The sequence below is a fragment of the Monodon monoceros genome, unplaced genomic scaffold (assembly GCF_005190385.1).
Source record: "Monodon monoceros isolate NGI ecotype Baffin Bay Population unplaced genomic scaffold, NGI_Narwhal_1 Super_Scaffold_20, whole genome shotgun sequence".
Lineage (NCBI taxonomy): Eukaryota > Metazoa > Chordata > Mammalia > Artiodactyla > Monodontidae > Monodon > Monodon monoceros.
This window is the reverse complement of record NW_021703777.1, coordinates 67,954,193-67,973,586: the sequence shown is the minus strand read 5'-3', so window position 1 is coordinate 67,973,586 and position 19,394 is coordinate 67,954,193. Positions and strand designations below refer to the sequence as shown.

The 19,394-nt window shown below is 37.8% G+C and overlaps 1 protein-coding gene across 2 annotated transcripts in view; it reads right to left on the bottom strand.

Annotated features, from left to right (window-relative positions):
* The window catches only part of GABRA2 (gamma-aminobutyric acid type A receptor alpha2 subunit), a 119,356-nt gene extending 111,457 nt beyond the window's left edge, over positions 1-7,899 (bottom strand). The window contains exons 1-2 of one of the 2 annotated variants that reach the window (XM_029235414.1): positions 7,178-7,899; positions 4,517-4,632 (exon numbers count right to left, since the gene is read on the bottom strand). In XM_029235414.1, coding sequence (XP_029091247.1) covers positions 4,517-4,632; positions 7,178-7,338 — 277 coding nt within the window. In that variant the 5' untranslated portion in view covers positions 7,339-7,899. The remainder of the gene's footprint in view (positions 1-4,516; positions 4,633-7,177) is intronic. The other variant, XM_029235415.1, reaches the window with a different exon arrangement.
* Between the last annotated feature and the right edge of the window lie 11,495 nt (positions 7,900-19,394).

Genomic DNA, 19,394 nt, shown 5'->3' with positions numbered 1-19,394 from the left:
GAAAAGAAGCCAATGTGACTGTAGCAGTCTTAGCAAGAAGGAGAGTTGTGTGAGGTGAGGCCAAAGAAGAATAGGGAAACAGATTATACAGGACTTTGGAGACCATTGAAAGAAATCTGTGTTTTATTCTGACTGAAGTAGAAACCATTGCAGGATTTTGAGCAGTTGAGTAATGTGATCGGGCCCTCAGTTTAAAGAGGACCCATAGGTCTGTACACCTTAAATGTTTACAGTGCTATATGTCAATTATACCTTAATAAAACTGGAAGAAAAAAAAGAAAACCCATAATTAATTATTAAATACTTTAAAATTTTATCATTCGACCTATTGTACAATCCTTTTCAAGTATAGAAGTCCCAATTTATCTTCTTCCTCTCAGAATAAAATGCTAATATTCCCATTTTCCCTAAGAAGATATCAAGGCTCAGAATGTCTAAGTAACTTGTCTGGGATAAGAGCTAGTAAGTTGAAGAGCCAGGTGAAAAGAATAATTTTTCTAACTCTTAATACAAAACTGATTGCTCTTTCCTATGTACTCATTTATACTAACGTTACAAAGGAGAAATAATAATAATTGAGATTAATTATTCAGATTATCCATCAATAGAGATGTTCAGTTTGATATATTAAATTGAATCAAACCCATTTTTCCCCTTATTATTAATTTCTGGGATATAATGATACAAATAATTTCCCTGAACTTTCTATTTGAAATGACATATGAACATTCAGGCTGAGAATTTTGGACAGAGAAGAAACCGTAATAATAACTAAAACTTACAACAGTGTATTTACAAAGGTTTTCAAACTCTTCTAGTTATTGTTATGTATTAACTCTCTACTATATGCCAGTCATGTGCTAAATCCTTTGCATATATCACTGCATTTAATATTCATCAAAAACCCCTAAGAATAGTAATAGTAATCCTATTTTACAGATGACAGATGTAGCCCCAGAGAGGTAAAGTACTGAAAGGCCACAAGACTGCTCAGTACTCCATCTAGAATTTTACCTAAATCACCACAGTCTAAAGTTAGGTTCTCTTCACTCAGCCACACCACCTTCCTGCAGCAGGATGCACAAAGTATCACCTCAACGTTCCCAACTAAAAGGTCAGCCAGATGTGAGTAGCTCCATTTCCCAGATGATTAACTGGTCATAGAAAAGTTAATCAAGTAATCAATATATTTTTTTAGAGTCACCATATGCAAATCAATATTTAGGTAGTGACAGTACAGAGCATTTATGATACAATACCTTGCCTCAATAAGTTTATGCTCTTGTTAAGGTAACAAGAGACACATAAAAAGGTAATAAATAATCCAAGATAGCACATAATACGTACCAAATGAGATACAAAGCCAACAACAGCCAAAGAAATTCAACAGAGGGAAAATTGAATCTGGGTGCTTCAATTCAGTTAAGAAAGGTTATTACTGAAAAGGATCCACATTGAGGTGGTCTTCACAAGAGAGAATGAGGAAGAATAATTCCAGTGAGAGGGGAATATTTTCCCCTCAAAGGCTAAGGGAGCAGATGTGAATGGATTATCAAGAGAAAATGAATGTGTTTGAAGTACAGGATAGATGGGTGGCAAAGTAAAAATTAAGCCAGAGAAGTAAATTGTAAAAACCTTGATTGTCGTGTTCGGAACCTATGGGAGGAGGGAAGGAATTGATTGTGTTTAACTGCTAGAATGTTGCATGTATACTGTAGTTTATGTAATCCTCTCAACAACACTATAAAGTAGAAATACATCATGGCCATTTAATTTATTTATTTTTTTAATTTTGGGAAGGTATAGTTGATTTACAATGTTGTGTTAGTTTCAGGTGTACAGCAAAGTGAATCTGTTGTACATATACGTATATCCACTCTTTTTTAGATTCTTTTCCCATATAGGCCATTAGAGAGTACTGAGTAGAGTTCCCTGTGCTATACAGTAGGTCCTTATTAGTTATCTATTTTATATATGGTAGTGTGTATATGTCAATTCCAATTTATCCCCCGTTTACCCCCTGGTAACCGTAAGTTTATTTTCTACATCTGTAACTCTATTTCTGTTTTGTAGATAAGTTCATTTGTACCCTCCTACATGGGAAAGGAAATAGTCACCCAAGTCCAGGAAGCACAAGACTCCCATACAGGATAAACCCAAGGAGAAACATGCTGAGACACATATTAACTGAACTAACAAAAATTAAATACAAAGAAAAAATATTAAAAGCAGCAAGGGAAAAGCAACAAATAACACACAAGGGAATCCCCATCATGACCATTTTAAATGAAAGGAAACAGCGATTACCTGGCCAAGACACAGTTTTGGGTGTGTAGATGGAGCAGAAATTCTAATCTAGATCCATCTGCATGCAAGGCCTATATTCCTTCCCCCCTACCCCCTCATCACCATCTACAGAAAGCAATGGGGAGCTATCACAGGTATTTGATCAAGACAAGAGAGTAATATATGAAAAGTATTGACTACAAGAAGACCAATCTGACTGTGAAATGTTAGCACATGTCCACTATCAGAGAAGGATTGGGGAAGGAAGACACTAGGCAAGAAGAGCCACTTTGTCTATTGCATTAACCTACAGAATGAGTGACAAGGATCTATATTCGAATGCTGATGACCAAAGTAAAAAGAATGGAAGAGATATTTTAAAAGAAATATGAAGAGATAAATGGCAATATCCATGTCCTTTAACAGGTAGTTTTTACTTCCCAACTATACACCCACAGTGTAAACATTTCTCTTAAAATCTCATAGACAAAATCCAAGATCCAGCTTAAATATCTTAAGTCTTTTAGACAGCACAAGATTTATTAAAAAATAATAAAATCTAAGCCTTGGGAAAATATCTGCCTTAGTGCAATCTACCTCCCAAATTACCATCATGAACTATGACAGCCTCATGCTAGGCATACTTCTGTTGTATGAGTTTGACATTAGCTCCTTGCTATATATGCTAACATGGACGGTAATGCCTTCTATTCATGGTCATTAGAAATGTTAATTACTAAGAAAAGATTCTTTCCCTTTAGTTTTTCCTTATTTTAACTTTTCTTTTAACTTTTTATTTTATATTGGAGTAAAGAACTTATTTACAAAATGGAAACAGACTCATAAACTTGAGAGTTTTTCTTTTAGTAGACTAAGTGTATATTAAACAATTGAATTATCTCTGAGAGATACAATGCATCATACTTCTGAACATTATTCTTCCCCATCACTTCTCTCTTGAAATGCAAGGTACCACTCAGGATTCAAGTCCAAAACCACTATCAATTAAATGGCATATTATTTAAAAACAAGTTGGGTCTTTTCCAACCTTTTCTGACTCCTGGGCAATGCAAACCATACAATTGCCAAATATGTATAGAATTAACAACCACTTACATTTTTCAAAAGACAGTATTGACATAAACATCCAGGTGTTTAGTCACTACACATCTTTTCAAGCAATTTAATATTGCAAAGTTGCCAACCTGGTAATAATCAGGCTAACTATATAAACCTTCAGTCAGTACCAAGCATTCAACTAATTCATCTTAACTTTGAATTAGTTATTAAACTGAACATCCTAATTAGTATAACATACATTTGATAAATGTGTGCATGCAGATATATACATACATATATATATATATATATATATATATATATATATATATATATATACATCTCATGTTAGAATTAATGAGTAACAATATTTTGACTCAGAATCCTTTCAGGAATTACACACCTACCTTACTTGTGCCTAATCTCCTTAGTATCACCCATCTATGCTAAAGGATAATTAAAATTTAACACATTAGCCAAGCCTAGTTTCCTTTACCTTTATGGATAAAAATAGATCTGTTTTTCTGAGTTGAGAATGAATGTTTAAATTTGAAATCAAACTGTACCACAGGTCAATAAATTAGGCTTACAGCTGAAGTATACCCAAAATGTCTTTGAAAGTTTCAAGAATGCCAAACCGGTGCTGTATTTTAGAAACGTCACATGCACGTGTAAAGAAATATCATCACAGAATCCTGTGATGATTGCTAAAATTTATCTGGTTGCTAAAATTCAACCCAGATACTCTTTTATATTTTTATGTTTCTCGTTTCTATATATCTGTACTAGTGTGAAAGTAGGCATCTGTAAAATTCAATGAAGGAAACGAAAGATACTATACAAGCATATCTGCCCAATAATGTCACGCTTTCACATAGTCTAAGTTTGAAAAACTTAGCCATTATAAATAAACTAATTTAAAAACTATTCATGCACAAAGTCTGGGCTCTATATGACTTCAGGTAGTCTATAAAAGGTATGGTAAATACATTATATCTGTATAAAAGGAATCAGAGATAATGTTTATTTCATATACCTTATTTTCTATTACCTATGTTTTTTAATATGTGACAATGCATTCATGTATAAAATGTATTAAAATATAAATATTACCCTTAACTTTTAAAGGCATTATTTTGTGAGCATTTAAGAAAAGAAAAACTATTTTTACCTCCCAGTCCTGGTCTAAGCCGATTATCGTAACCATCCAGAAGTCTGTCTAGAATTCTTGTAAAGATGGTAATGTTATTTTTAGCCTCATCTTCTTGGATGTTAGCCAGCACCAACCTAAACAGATAATTTTACAAGCTGATATATATGCATACGTGTGTTTTGCAAGTGCCAACATGCTCTTCCTCCTTGATTTGAATTTTAAGGCTCCCTGAGCTATTAGTGTCACCCGTTTTCTTCCTTTTTTCTTTTCCACTCCTTTAAATGCCAGTATGTCTATAGAGAAGGTAAACATGCTGTTGGAAATAGATAATAAATACTAGCTTATCAGAAAGTTTGATGCCAAAATTATTTCAGATTTCTATCACTTCGCGTTTTGTGTGACCTATTCAATTTTTCTAAAATGCACTCCCTAGAATATATTATGGTGGTAGATTATCACATGCAGATACTATTAGTAATATTGTTCTGCATTTGGAAAGGTACAAAAACCAAAAGGACTACTGAAAGAATTCTTCAGTGATTTGAATATTAATTGGAAAATAAATTGCCTCCTTGGAGGCACAGAATTTTTCCATCTTTCTCAGAAATGTCTTTTCTTTTTATGTCTTTTTCTCTTTTAAGCCAAGATGATTTTCTAACTTTGGGTATACCTCCACCCAATGGCCAAGTGCAATATAGACATCAGGGAAACTCCGCTGGCTGTGTTCCAGACTCCACTGAAGTCAGGAGGTGGAGGTGGGCTCTGAAAGCATCAGCAGCACAGACACAGCTGCAGAGAGCCTTGGAGGAGTACCCCTCCTGACTGGTCTCTGAGGAGAGCAATAGAGGTCATCCAAAGATTAAAATGCCCAGCTACTTTGTGTGTGTGTATGTATGTGTGTGTGTGTGTGTGTGTGTGTGTGTGATAAATTTGAGGAAAGAATAAGTGGTCTTAAAATATCACCAGAAGAAGGTTAGAAACACTGATTTTCTCCATTATTTCTCCATCAGAAAGCCAGACACCTGGTTTTGTGACATCCAGCAATTTGGTGCAGAAGCAACTGGATGTATAAAACAGAATGTCCCTTTTCGCTGCCATTTTTTTCCCCAGAATGATTCAGAGATTTAAATTACTGGTCCAGAAAAAGAATCATTTATATAATAGAATAAAATACTGGCATGAGCATTACTGGTCAAATATAGAACAGAAAACTAGTAGAAGAAAATATGGTTAAGTACTGAGGATTTTCAATGATTATTAATGGACCACAGTTTGTTCACTCCTCTAAAATCAAAGATTATATGTAATTGCATTCTGATCAAGGTGTACTGTGTGAAATATCATTGACAGAATTCATTTGCATTTAAATGATTACACAGCTAGTAGCTAAAAATAGTCATAATACATCGAAAAATCAATAACCAACTTCAAGCAAATATCCTCTTGGGAGAAGAGAAAATATTAAAATATTGATATAAAGATAAACATTTAAAAAATTATGTAAGCAAATTAGTTCATACCTCAAGCCTCAAAAGTTTTTATGTTGCCTTAAGCTAACTTTAAAACCAATCACTAAGATGGTCATGAAGTTCCACTTAGAGATTTTCACTGGAAAGCGTTTTTTAATCACATGTCACATTTTCTTTCTAAACTCAATATTAAGATATTAAATGAGGAGCTATTTTCCAATTAAAAATAAGACTTCATAAAGAGATTTCTTCTCAGTTCTAGAAAGTATTTTCAAACTTTGACAAACTTTCATTTTACTGAGACAGGGAAATGAAAAATTTAAAGGGAAATAAAGGTATCATAAAATCATAAACACTAATTTTTTTAAAGGAATAATTACATGGACATTATTATGAATCATATTTTAAGTTCTCTGGCATTTTGAAAACCATACCCTAAATTTAGGCAATTAATAAAAGCTGCCCATTGATGATAAAAAAAATCAGAAAAGACTACAATTAAGATGATGCTATTGAAAACAACAGAAATTAAAATTGATATTTGTAGAATACAGGCAAAACAGAATTTGTTACATTTTCAAAGTAAGTACTTTTTATGACAGTACCATTTTAGAAGTAAAAATTTCTAAATCAATAATATGAAAAGTTGATTAATAAATCAAGCTTTTGTTTTATTTGTTTGTGATTGTGAAGTTGTATAGTACCTCCACCTAGAGGTTTCAGATCCACACATCATTTAGGTTTTCTATGTTGACTGAAAGAGCCAAGACCAAAAGGAAAGAAAGACAGAAAGAAAAAGAAAAGAAAAAGATTAACACTCAAATCATTTTAGCTTATGCTTTTCTGTTGGGCTTAAAGGAAAATCGATGGTTTCTTTACTGAACTTTGGTGTTATTATAATCGCATATAACAACCACTTCAATTCCTTGCAAAAATATGCCATCTAAAGGGCACTCTTTTCTTCCGTGATTTATTTTTTTAGAAAATGTTTGTATTCCCTTTTATATTTTATCGCTAAAAACAAGAAGCAGCGAACTTTTAATAGTCTCTGTCATTGAATAGTTCTGTTTCTTGGTACAATATGTTTTCATTAGAAATGATCCTTCAAAATACTTCAGCTTCTGAAAAGCCACCTCTGCATTGATAACATTCAAGAAACACACCTTCACCCTGAATTTAAAATGGCAAATACAGTAAATAATTGTCTCACCTGGCTGGGTCCCACACCAAGAAAACAAGAAGCAGCAACTGCGTGTTGCAGATGTGCAGTTTCATCTTCATCACCACTCTTTGTAAAGTCATGGAAGAAAAACAAAATACACTTAAAATTACATTCAGTCCCACCGTCCAAACAGCCCAAAAGAATGTCATTTCAACTGGGAATTGGAGTTAAAGATATAGAGATTATTCCAGTGGAGTGTGTGTAGGGTGTGATGACTGGAGGAGGGTCTTTTCTTTTCTTTTCTTTTCTTTTTTTTTTTCCTTTCTTTTTTTTTTTTCTCTTAACAGAATGATGGCCAAATAATCAGACTTTGCTCTGCCAGGAACTTCCCTCAGCCACATCGTCAGCAAACACTGTTTTGTGGACACACACGTATTAAGGACACACGGGACCCTGCACTGACATTTGAGCTAGAGAAAAGAATGGGTTGGAGGGGAGAGTGAAAAAGGGGAGGAGAAACGGGTATTTCGTGCCACATCCCCTCAACCAAGACCGCCTCCGCGACCACAGCGGGAAAAGCAAGGGGCAGCCAACCCACTTTTTTCGATTATTCTTCTTCCATTACAATGAACTGCAGTCCTCACGTCTTCACTACTTCAGTCCTTTTAAAATAAAATAAAATCACCTCCCTCCCTGCCCAACCACAGTTGCCCAAGACCACGTCTTGGAGGCAGCCGGGTTCGGATTAACTGCTGCGAAACAACGCGTTTGACAGCTGTTCCGGAGCCGAGGACCGCAATCCGAGCCGGAGCGTGAGGCTCCGGGATCCAGCGGAGGCAGACAGGCAGCGGCGATCACAGCGTGCAAAGTTAAAAGACTATAAAAGAGCCTGGCTAACGTGCTGCTGGGCGGGCGTCTCGGATCTAATTGTAGTATAAATAGGCTTCTGGTGAGGAGTATCGAAATTATTTTTTAAACATGCTGGGGAGGAGGGGGCGACCTGAGCCGCTTCGGTTTCCAGGGACCATCGGAGAGTGAATGGGGGGAGATGAGCCATGCACGGGAGGCAAAGGTAAATGGGGAAGCAAGGGTCCCTGTTGGGACCAACGTGTGCGACCTTACCTGAAACGGCAAGCAGAATTGGGTGTTTTCCTCCCTTTGCCCTGATCTAGAGGAGATAAGAAACTTGAGAGAGAGAGACAGACAGACAGACAGACTGCAGCAGCAGCCCGGCGAGCGGGGAGCGATGGGCTGGTAGCAGCCGAAGGAGAGCGCGAGGAGTGGCGGCGGCGCGAGGAGTAGAAGGAGGCGAAGGCGTCCGTAGTGGCGGTGATGGGCGGAGGAGGAGGAAGAGGAGGAGGGGAAAGCGTTGGCAGGAGCTGGCTGGGTGCGGGGGGGACGCGAGCAGAGGCGCGGTGCGCGCAGGCAGCGGCGGGCACGAGCCCCACGCCTGGAGGAGGAGGAGCCAGGCCCGAAAGGAGGGCTAACGAGGTTCTCGGCAACGCAGGGACGCCCCCCTACCCCCGCCCAGATACCGGGTAACCGCCCACCGCCCGCCGCCCGCCGGGCACCTGCCAGGGCACATCCCCAAGCGGCGGCGAGCGCCTCTCCCCGTGCCTACGCCGCGCCGGAGGAGCGGAGCCCACTCGCCGCCCGGGACTGCGCCCCGCGGCCGCCCTCAGGGACTCCCTGGAGGCCCCGAGGTTCCAGGGGGCTGCTGGTGGGTGCTGGTGCGGCTTCGGGGACGCGGTGTGTTTGTGCGGCCCTAGATCCCCGGGACCTCTCCCTGCCGCCCGCCCCCCAGCGTGCCCTGGCTCCGGAGCGACGTGGCTGCCGAGGAGAGGTACAGCTCCCGCTGGAAGGCGAGGGGACTCATCACGCCTGTACTTGGTCGTCAGCGCATCCACGCAGGACCAAGTTCGAGGCATGTTGCGTGGAATCAGACAGCAGGAAGTTTCTCTGATTTCCTGAGCCCTTCTGATGTACCACTCATTCCTTCACACTCCTGCAATCAGGACCAATTTCCCTTCAAAGCTCTGAGGGCTGGAGACTTCCCTGGAGCTGGTCAGTCAAGTCATCTGCAAATTATTGGGAAACCCGCTCACTCTCAGCAATTCTTTTCCCCAATATCTTTTCACAAACGTCCTCCCTACCTGGAGGACAAACTCAATCAACCGCTCCAAAAAAGTTTACGTACTCCCCACCCTACCCACCTCCACCCCCAGCAAAAAGGAACCTGCTGTGCTTCTGCTACCTCTGCAAATTCTTTCCGCAGCGGGGCGGGGTAGGGGCGGGGTATGTAACATGTTTTGAGGTTTTCCCCCTTTAGGGGTTTTTGCTGGTGTAGAGACCTGTTGTAATTTCAGTCCCATCGTACACTTTCAGCCTTGTGCTTAATTTGTCTCATTTCTCTTCTACTTTATCCGAGGCGATAAAATCCAAACGTGCAACTTGAACAACAACAAAAAGAGAGACATTTTCCTCTTGGTACTGCAGGTAAGACAGAACGTTATGCATATCCTTCTGAAGCAAAGCAGAACGGGTGTTTGTCTCTTCAAGAAGTTGTAATAAATGGTAGACATTTTAAACGAAAAAACAAAAAGTATGCTGATATGTTTCTGTCCTTTTGCATTCAGAGTCAATATATGCCAAACACTTCAATTTTGTTAGATATGAACCCAAATTCAGATATTTTTCCTAGATGGTACAGTTTTCATAACAGGCACTTCTAATCGCCGGTAAATTTTAGCTTTGCTTTGAAGATTATGTGAGGACAATAAAACCTTTACATTGCAAATTTTTCAAGCTGTTCTTTTTAACCTATTAATCACCACTTTCTAAATGAGCATTTAATAAGCTACAACCTAAACAAACATTTGCTCTACTTAGCTGCCTCTGTGAAGAATGGAACACCACCCAGCTTTCTCCTCCATCATTAATATTCCCTTCCTGACTTGCCCACTGCAGAGTCTAATTGAAATTCACAAAGATAAAGGCATGCCATTTAAAACCTTGCAACTAGGGAATCTAAACATCTTCTACTTAGTGTGAACACTTCACTTCCTACTGTATTTTCCTATTTTCCATTTCTATGAGTCAATCTTTATTAAGATCTCTAACACTTCGCCATTTATATTACTACTAAGTTTATATTTTGATAATGAAAGTTGAACAGCCCATGGTTTCTTCCCAACCTTAATTGCTATGCTAGAAAATTTCTCCTTCATGGATGTACAATTTTTGTAAATATCTTCATAGATTATTTGCTTACCACTATAGTCTTTTCCTTGGGTGCTAATGACGAATTATGGATTGTAGCTTTAATTGTTTTATCTCAAAATTTGTATTTATTGGAATTTGTTCTCAAAAAAAAACCCTCTACCATTAGCACCCTTAATAAATTTGTAATCTCACTGCCGTATGACCCGTTTATGTGGAAGTTCACAAAGTTCAAGCTGTTTTGGATGATTTTCACCGTTTGCTTTTTAAAAAACTATGTTAGAACAATCTATAGATTTAGATATACACTTACTTGAGAGAGACTCAGTAAAAGCTAGATTCAAAAAATTCATTATAAAACCATGATTTTTAGTTCTTCCCCACAAAATGCTTTGCAATTTTATTGAAGCCGGATAGCTGTGATTTAAACTTCAAAGTACATTAAAGGAAATGGAAATCAGAAAAGCCGATTGCAAGCACCGGACCTCCACTTTTATTGCTATATCTTCACTGATATTTCGCTGTGTTACTAGTCCAGTCAAATTTCTTCTAGGATTGTCCAGCTTCCGCAAATATCTGAAAAATCCAGCCTGATATCCTTCTTTCCTCTCTGTGATGGAGTGCAGCGAACTGCCTGTGATTTGAGAGCCAGCCTGCGTAGGTCATGACTAAGCTCTTCCTACCCACTCCTTGTGGAGCAGGTCCTAAGGCAACCAATCCTGTAGAAGAACTGACAACTAGTCGATTACCAGTAAATCCAATCCCACCCAGGCTAAAGCAGTGCAAAACCTTCTGTTTGAACATGTTTGAATTACTCTCCCACAAATTGGATTTAGGGGGGCGTCACTTCTTATATAGTTCCCATCCCTAACAACCAAGTCCCTAAGGAGATTTCCACATGAGGACCAAGAAAAAAAGAAAATGAAGAATTGGGAGATCATGATTTTGTCTCCTGATATCTCACAATATTGTATAGTTTTAAAATTCATTTAAAATTTAAAATTCACAAAACTGTTCGTGTTTTTTAGCAGATATTTTGTAGAGCTTCCTTTTTTAGGGCTCAGTTATATTGAGACTTGGCACCACTGCTCTAGGGAACTACTACTCCATAATCTATATATAGGGGACCTAATGAATCTTTAGGTTCTATAAGATGTGTATATAGGTATATATAATATATGTACATATATATTATATACATACATACATGCATACAGATATACAGATATTTATCTGTAGAAAGACAGATACCTGAACTAATAAAATAGGCATAATGATTTTAATGAGAATAGCATTTATATAATACATTTCTACAAAATGCTTTCAGTCTCACTGTCTTAGTGAGTTCAGTCATCACTGGTCTTAGTGATGTTTACATACCTTGAAGAGAAGTACCAGAATTACTTCAACAAGAATAGCATCTCACCATATTTACAAATTTTTAAATATCAGCATATATTTCATATAATAAATTTATATACACTTTACATTCTTATGAGTCATTCATTCAAATGAGAATATATATTTGTGAAAAAATAGAAACTAAAGCATAGATTATCCTGTTTTCACAGAATTAAATATTATTCTGTACTTTTCCCCAGAATACTTTACTAATTTCAAAGTATGCTTGGAGTGCAAGTCTGTTCTCACATATTCACCACATTATCATTCAAAAAAAAAAAAACTGGAGCAAATACCCATTTGTTAATTCTCAAGTGGAAACCATGGCTTGGTGAAGCTCCATTTTTCCCTGTAAGTTGAATTTAGATAGATAGTTCTAATATGTCCACTAGGCTCCAAGATTTTGCAAGAAGAGACAGCTGGAAAGTGGGAGTAACTAGCCTTATAAACAAATAATTCCAAAACTACTCTGTTACATTAATGTATCTAGGTCACATTTCATTACAGCTAAATATATCACATACACTAACTTGGATACACTAATGCACATTACCTTCTTCAAACAGAATAACTCTCTGTTTATAAAATAATTTTACAAACCCTTATCCAACTTGCAAATCAAATATATCATGCATTCTAGTGCATTTCTAAGATATTAAAAGCTTAAAAACTAAAATCCTAGTGATTTCTAAGATTTTAAAAACTACTTACATCAAACACATATACAAAGTAATTTGAAAGGAAATCCTTTTGCTATCCTACTTCGTGAAATTATAGGCAGAATATTTTCACGTTATTCAGTTGCTTCCTAAAACAGAGAACATTTCAGTAATGCAAACCAAAAACTCCCTCACTGCAAAATACACTGTGCATTTCATTGAAGGATAAGCTGCTACATGATTGGCAACTTTTGCCTGTGAGGCACGTTCCCTAAATAATAATCATTGTAATGAAAATAATAAATGTAAACCTATAATGTCTTCATTAGTATAAAAGCTTAGACCCCATTCTAAATACTTTGCACATATTTATTTAATTAATATTCACAAGCAAGAGGTTATTATTATTCCTATTTCACTGATGCAAAACTTGAGGCACAGAAAGGTTAAGCTAGCTCAGGTATTCCAGTTGGGGAGCCAGGAGTAGAGCCCAAGCGATATGGTTCCACAGTCTCCATGTTTAATTATTATTCTGTATTACCTCTACATTATTCCTTGACAGCCAAAATTTTAGCTTCTCATGTGTAGTCTCACTATTGAAACTTTGGACAAAACATTTAACTGTTGATGTCTTGGTGTCGTCTGAGTAGTATAAGTCTGTTAATAACAGCCGTATATTCATTTAACAAGTCTTATTTAGTGTCTGCTGTGTATGTACAAGACCCCATTAGATACCACTACTCAGGATATAATTATGACTAAGGCATGGTCCCTACCCTCATGGGAGCTTATATCAAATTGAAAAGGCATAAAATAATGTATGTTGTTAATTGTAAACAAATTAACGACTGAAGCCTATACATGTACCCTAAAAACTTTGTTTCTAAAACAATACTACTTTTACTAAGGGTAACATACAGCATAAGAAAAAGAATGCGACATAGGGAGTGTTTCCTTTAATAATTTACAAATCTAGATGTTACCATGTAACAATTAATAAATGGATTCTTATTATTAAGAACATGATTAAGTACCTTCTATGAAACAAAAAAAAAACACTTAAGCCCCTAGGTCCAGGAAAATTTTATATCCAGGACAAAAAATAATCTAGTTTATGGGGATATTTTCTGAATAATAACACCTCATCAGGAAAAATCATGCAAAAGAAACCACTAACAATAACAACAACAAAATCAGAGGACAGAGGAAGTCCAGGACCTAATTTGAACCTATGTACATACATCTCAGGTAGGATAATATTGGTCTCAACGAAGGATTATTCCAATATCATTATTTTTAGCATCAAAGCTCTTCCATCGTGAGAGGAAGAGAGAATATACATATTGTGAAGAAATAAGTGAAATACAATCAGGCTATGAGTATTTCATGGTCAGTCAGAGAGACATGACAGAGAAAATAGAAACCAATTATTTCTAAGAAAAAATGAATAATACCATGGCAAATTAAATATGGATACCAAATAATTTTAAACAATAATATGTAGACCATTTCTACTTTCTAGAGACCTCTTTTATTTGCCAGAGTGACCTGCTCATAGATGCCCAGTAAATAATTGCTGATTTCTTTGTAGAGTTAAGCACTTTGGAACACAAAGTGGGAGCCTTGGTTCCAGAGTTTAAAATATTATGACCTTTGGCAGTCACAGCTGTGATATATGGTAACTCTTGAAGCTCTCACCATCTCTCACCGCTCCCTATACATCACTGGAAGTCACCTTCTTTCCTCAAAAGGTCTCTTCTCTGGTGTCCTCTATCTTACCACCATCCTCCCACCAAAATTCTGAAAAATGGATTCCCCGAACACACACACATTTACTGTTGCTGAGAAAATACCTCCTATCTATCCCCATCATCTGACCCATTCTACCCATTGCCAGTCCCATCTCCTGAGCTCTGTCCTCATTTGGGCTACTGCAATGCCAATACATAGTAGCCAACTGGTTTCTCTACCTCCAATCTCAGTTTTTTTCAATTTGTTTTCTACAGGACCAAGAAAAGAGTCTTCCAAAACCAATTCGATAGTGTCTGTCAATCATTTAAAATCTTTTGTTGATAAAAGTATAAGGTGCAAACTTTTACACATCACATATGATCCCTGTTTATATCTCCAGCCTCAACTGTGATCTTTCCACGGACACCTTGTCACACACATGCACATGCCGGCACGTGCACACACACACACACACACACACACACACACACGCACACGTATCCATAATTAGCATTCATTTCTCAACATCATCCCATTCTCTACACTCCCTACAAAGGAAAGTGTTTACATTTCTGTTTCTCTCAACAGCCAGTAGTTTCATGTCGCTATGCTTTTGGTTATCATTGCCCCTTCAACTGGAATGCCATCTTCACATTGTCTATCTGGTGAGCACGTCACGCCTCAGCCCTATAAACTATTTCTTACCCGTCTAGATACAATTGTTCATATTGTCCTTTTGTGCGCCTGCTGAACTTAGCACAGGCATTTAACATGAAACCTGGAATATCCCATTTAACTTATGTATTAACTTTTCTATCTCACACCTGTGAGCCTCATCGTAATCATCTTTACCTTCCTGGTGCCTAGCATAAAACCAGGCATATATAATCTTTCAGGAAATTCTTGAGGAATTTATGAAAGAATGAATCAGTGAATGAATGAACAACCTGATGAATAAATAAAAGAACACATGAGCATCTGTGCCTTCATATGTATATGAGAGACAATATTTCTTCAGAGGAAATGAGATGCAAGAGAGTAGTGGTTAAGTGCTCAGACTCTGGTGCTAAGCCTTTCGGTTCAAATCCTGGTTCTACGGCGTAATCACTATGCAACCATGAATAAATTCCTTAGCCTCACTGTGCTTTAGTTTTCTTACCTATAGAATAAGGAGAATTGTAAAACCAACTTCACAGGTCTTGTGTGAGTGCTCTGAGTTGACACACGTGCACAGAATAGAAACTGGATCACAGACAACACTGCAGTGTTTGCTGGTATCACTGACATGTTTGAAAGCCCTTAGTTCACTGCCTCGGCATTTAGTAGGTGAGATGAAGTTACACTCCTCACCCTTGAATTTATTGCATTTTTTAGTCTTATCTTTCCACTGTATGTTCCCATCCACTTTTTCTCACTAACATTCAGGTTCCCACCTTCACAGAATAATCAGGCAGAGTCCTCCTCATATACCTACATTCTCTTATGTTGCCTTATTTTTGTTCTTATGAATACATGGTTTCCCTCATTCTCTCTCTTTTTTTTCTGCTCTTTTTTCCCTGTCCTCCTTTTAGTACACCATGCCCTCCTTTTTATTCCAGCTCGGCCTGCATTTCCATCTTTTGTTAGTTCCCTAATGTCCCCTTTTCCTCCCTCTTTCTTGATATTTATATATAGCATAAGTCTGCTTTTGTGCACACACTTGTCTAACATATGGATGAAGGTGTGTTTATAAGAATGCATACAGGCAGGGAAGTGTCTATTTTGTCCAGTGGGAATGTGAGTGTCTCTGCTACAAAGGTATGGGCAACCCTGTCTGTGTTTCTGTCTGTCGGTCTCTCTATAAACCATGCTATTAAATTATTCAAGTGCATTGTGTGATTCATTATAGGAACTGAATAGAAAAGTCAAGTGACTTTCTCTTTTGAACTGGCTACTGGTTTTCCTGCAATAAAGAGATTGCCACATGTTGGATCATTTGTTTAAAAGAGGCCCATATCTGTAACATCCAGAGAGCCAAAGACACTAATCAATGTAGAAGTTTTCAGCCACCCTGCCAGCCATACCCTAGATTAAAATATGATTAGAAGTTGCTATTCCTTTTTTGTGACTTCCAGGTGTCTAATATTCCCATGCTACTCAGCTGGAAGAGAAAAAAGTAAGAGACATTTTTGTGTTAGGAGTTAGGCGTTAACAAATTATCTTTAAAGAATATTTTTTGGGGGAAGCTATTGTAAAAGTGGCTTATGACAGACATTAATGCTGTCTGGCAAATAGGGCCAGTTTCCAGCCTAGATGTATGAATAGACAGAATTTCATTACTTTCCTTGAAATTAGAGGTGACAATGGAACTTTCTCTGACCAGTGGAAGTTGAGCAGAAGGGACACAGGCCATTTCCAGATGGAGGCTGGGTGAGCCTGTGTTCATTCACCCTGCTGTCTCCTCCATCATCTGGTCGTAGCCAGAGATGCTCCAAATGGTACCTTAGTGGTTCCTTGAGGAGGGCATCCTCTGAGCTAAGATCAGAGCTCCTAGCTGACCTGTGATGGACATACAGAATGAAATAGAAATAAATATTTGTTGTTTTAAGCCTCTAAAATTTAGGATGGTGTTTAACTTGGCCTCTCCTGACCACTGAAGGATGAAGAGAAAAGGAAGTTTTGTTGTGTTTTCTTTTTCTTTTAATTTTTATTGGAGTATAGTTGATTTACAATGTTGTGTTAGTTTCAGGTGTACAGCAAAGTGAATCAGTTATACATAGACATATATCCACTCTTTTTTTTACATCCTTTTCCCATATAGGCCGTTACAGAGTATTGAGTAGAGTTCCTTGTGCCATACAGCAGGTTCTTATTAGTTATCTATTTTATATACAGTAGTGTGTATATGTCAATTCCAATCTCCCAATCTATCCCTCCCCCACCTTATCTTATCCCCTGGTAACCATAAGTTTGTTTTTTACATCTGTGACTACTTCCATTTTGTAAATAAGTTCATTTGTACCTTTTTTTTAATTCCACATATAAGCGATATCATGTGACATTTGTCTTTCTGTGTCTGACTTCCTTCACTCAGTATGACAATCTCTAGGTCCATCCATGTTGCTGCAAATGGAATTATTTTGTTCTTTGTTATGGCTGAGTAATATTTCATTGTATATATGTACCACATCTTCTTTATCCATTCATCTGTTGATTGTCACTTAGGTTGCTTCCATGTCCTGGCTATTGTAAATAGTGCTGCAATGAACATTGGGGTGCATGTGTCTTTTCAAATCATGGTTTTCTCCAGATATATGCCCAGGAGTGGGATTGCTGGGTCATATGGTAGTTTTTAAGGAACCTCCATACTGTTCTCCATAGTGGCTGTACCGATTTACATTCCTGTCAACAGTGTGAGGGTTTGTTGTGTTTTCTTTTTAATACGAAATATTGAATGATGGAGTGGCATACAAAATATTTTCTGGCAGGGAGACTTTCTTAAACATCCTGAAATCACAGCGTATAAATAGTTGCTTACCGAAGTCTGAACCAATGGATTTCTTTGATTTGGGGTAACACTTGTTCTTTATTTCCATCTCTTAACGGTTCTTCGCTTTCTTTCTCCACCTAAACACCCAGAGGGGTTGAGACAAAGTCTAAGGTGGTTCCTGACAAACAGTTTCTCTGAGCCTCTGCTTCGTCCTGCCCCACAGCAGCACAGACACTGGGTGTGGTGCTGATGAGGACAGAGCATGGTGTTCAGTGAGCGCCAGCAGGAGCTCTGATAACCGAAACACCGGTCAGGTTCCGGAAATGGGACGGAAAAATGACAAAAAGAGAAGGGATAAGAAAAAGAGGATGACTGGGACAACGACGGTTAGATGTTAAAGTGAATGAGAGGTGGATAGGAAAACTGGTCCTGATGAGGAATTCATGTTAGGAATATGTCTCTGTGTCTCTACTACATAAAGAAAAAACAAAAGAAATTGACTCTGACCTAAATATAGTGAGAAAATTTTAAAGCCATTTGCAGAGATTTCCAACCAGGTAGAAAAGGCAAGTTAGTCACGAACTTTAATTCTATTGTTGTCATTATACAATTCACAGGAGCAAACATTTCTAGATTCAAATTTCTTTTAGCCAATCAACTTCATTCAAGTACAAACCATTGCAACAATGTAACATGAGAAGAAAAATATACTTGTCTTGAATAAGCTCTTGAAAGACCCAGAAACTATGATTTATCTCTCTTCTTATCACTCACTGTAGTTCTCATATTGTAGATGCTCTGTAAGTGTTAATAGAAGAATGTAAGGCTGTGTCAAGGAGTTCATATATGTTGTTCACTGTAGCTCATCTGTTCTCCCCTGATCCATTTTGACCCTCACCAGCCTGGTCTCCATGCAGTAGTCTGAGTTGTCTGTCCAAAATACAGATCTGTTCATGTCACTGCCTAACTTAAATTCCTTCACATATTTCCTATTTCTCATAAGGTCAGGACCAAAATCCTTATCATGGCCAAAGTTAGTCCCAGATGCCTTGACGCCTGCCTGGCCTTGAACCATTGTTTCCTTTGCTTCATCAACCACAGCCTTCTTCAGTTCTTGGAATGTACCAGGCTTCCTACTGCTATTTCTCCTCCTGCCATAGGTCACTGTAGTACCTATCTCCTCTGCTGGAAAGTTCTTACCCCTTCCACTCACCTGATTTGCACCAATTCATATTCATATAAAAAAATAGGAAGCTCTTCCTCAAGAAGGCTTCTCTGACATAGCCTCCCCACTTGTCTCTGTTAGGTTCCTTTGTTATATGTGCTTTCTCTTAGAGAGCTTGTCTCAGTTTTTTTATTGATATATGATTGTGTGTCACTATTTGGTTAAAATCTATTAACCAATCATGCTGTATATTCCATGAGCTCAGGAGCCATGCTTATTTTTACTTAATGTTGTACCCCCTGCAATTAGTACACTGCCTGACAGAGATAGTTGTTGAAACAAATAAAGGGATAAACAGATGTGTAACAAACACAGGATTAGATGTATAAATGTTGCTTTCAAAACTAGCATCTCATATCCTTATACATAAATCTGCAGTTCAGTAACTTGGATTGTTGCCACATTCATAAAGAGTCTATGGAGAACTAATAGCTGAACTTCAGGTCACAGCCTCTCTGCGTTTATGAAAAATGAGAAGGGACACAGTGTTGGGACTGAGAGGGGAAGTGGAGTGGCTGGGAGAATTAATTCAACCAAGGCAGGCCAGCAAGAGGAAACGAT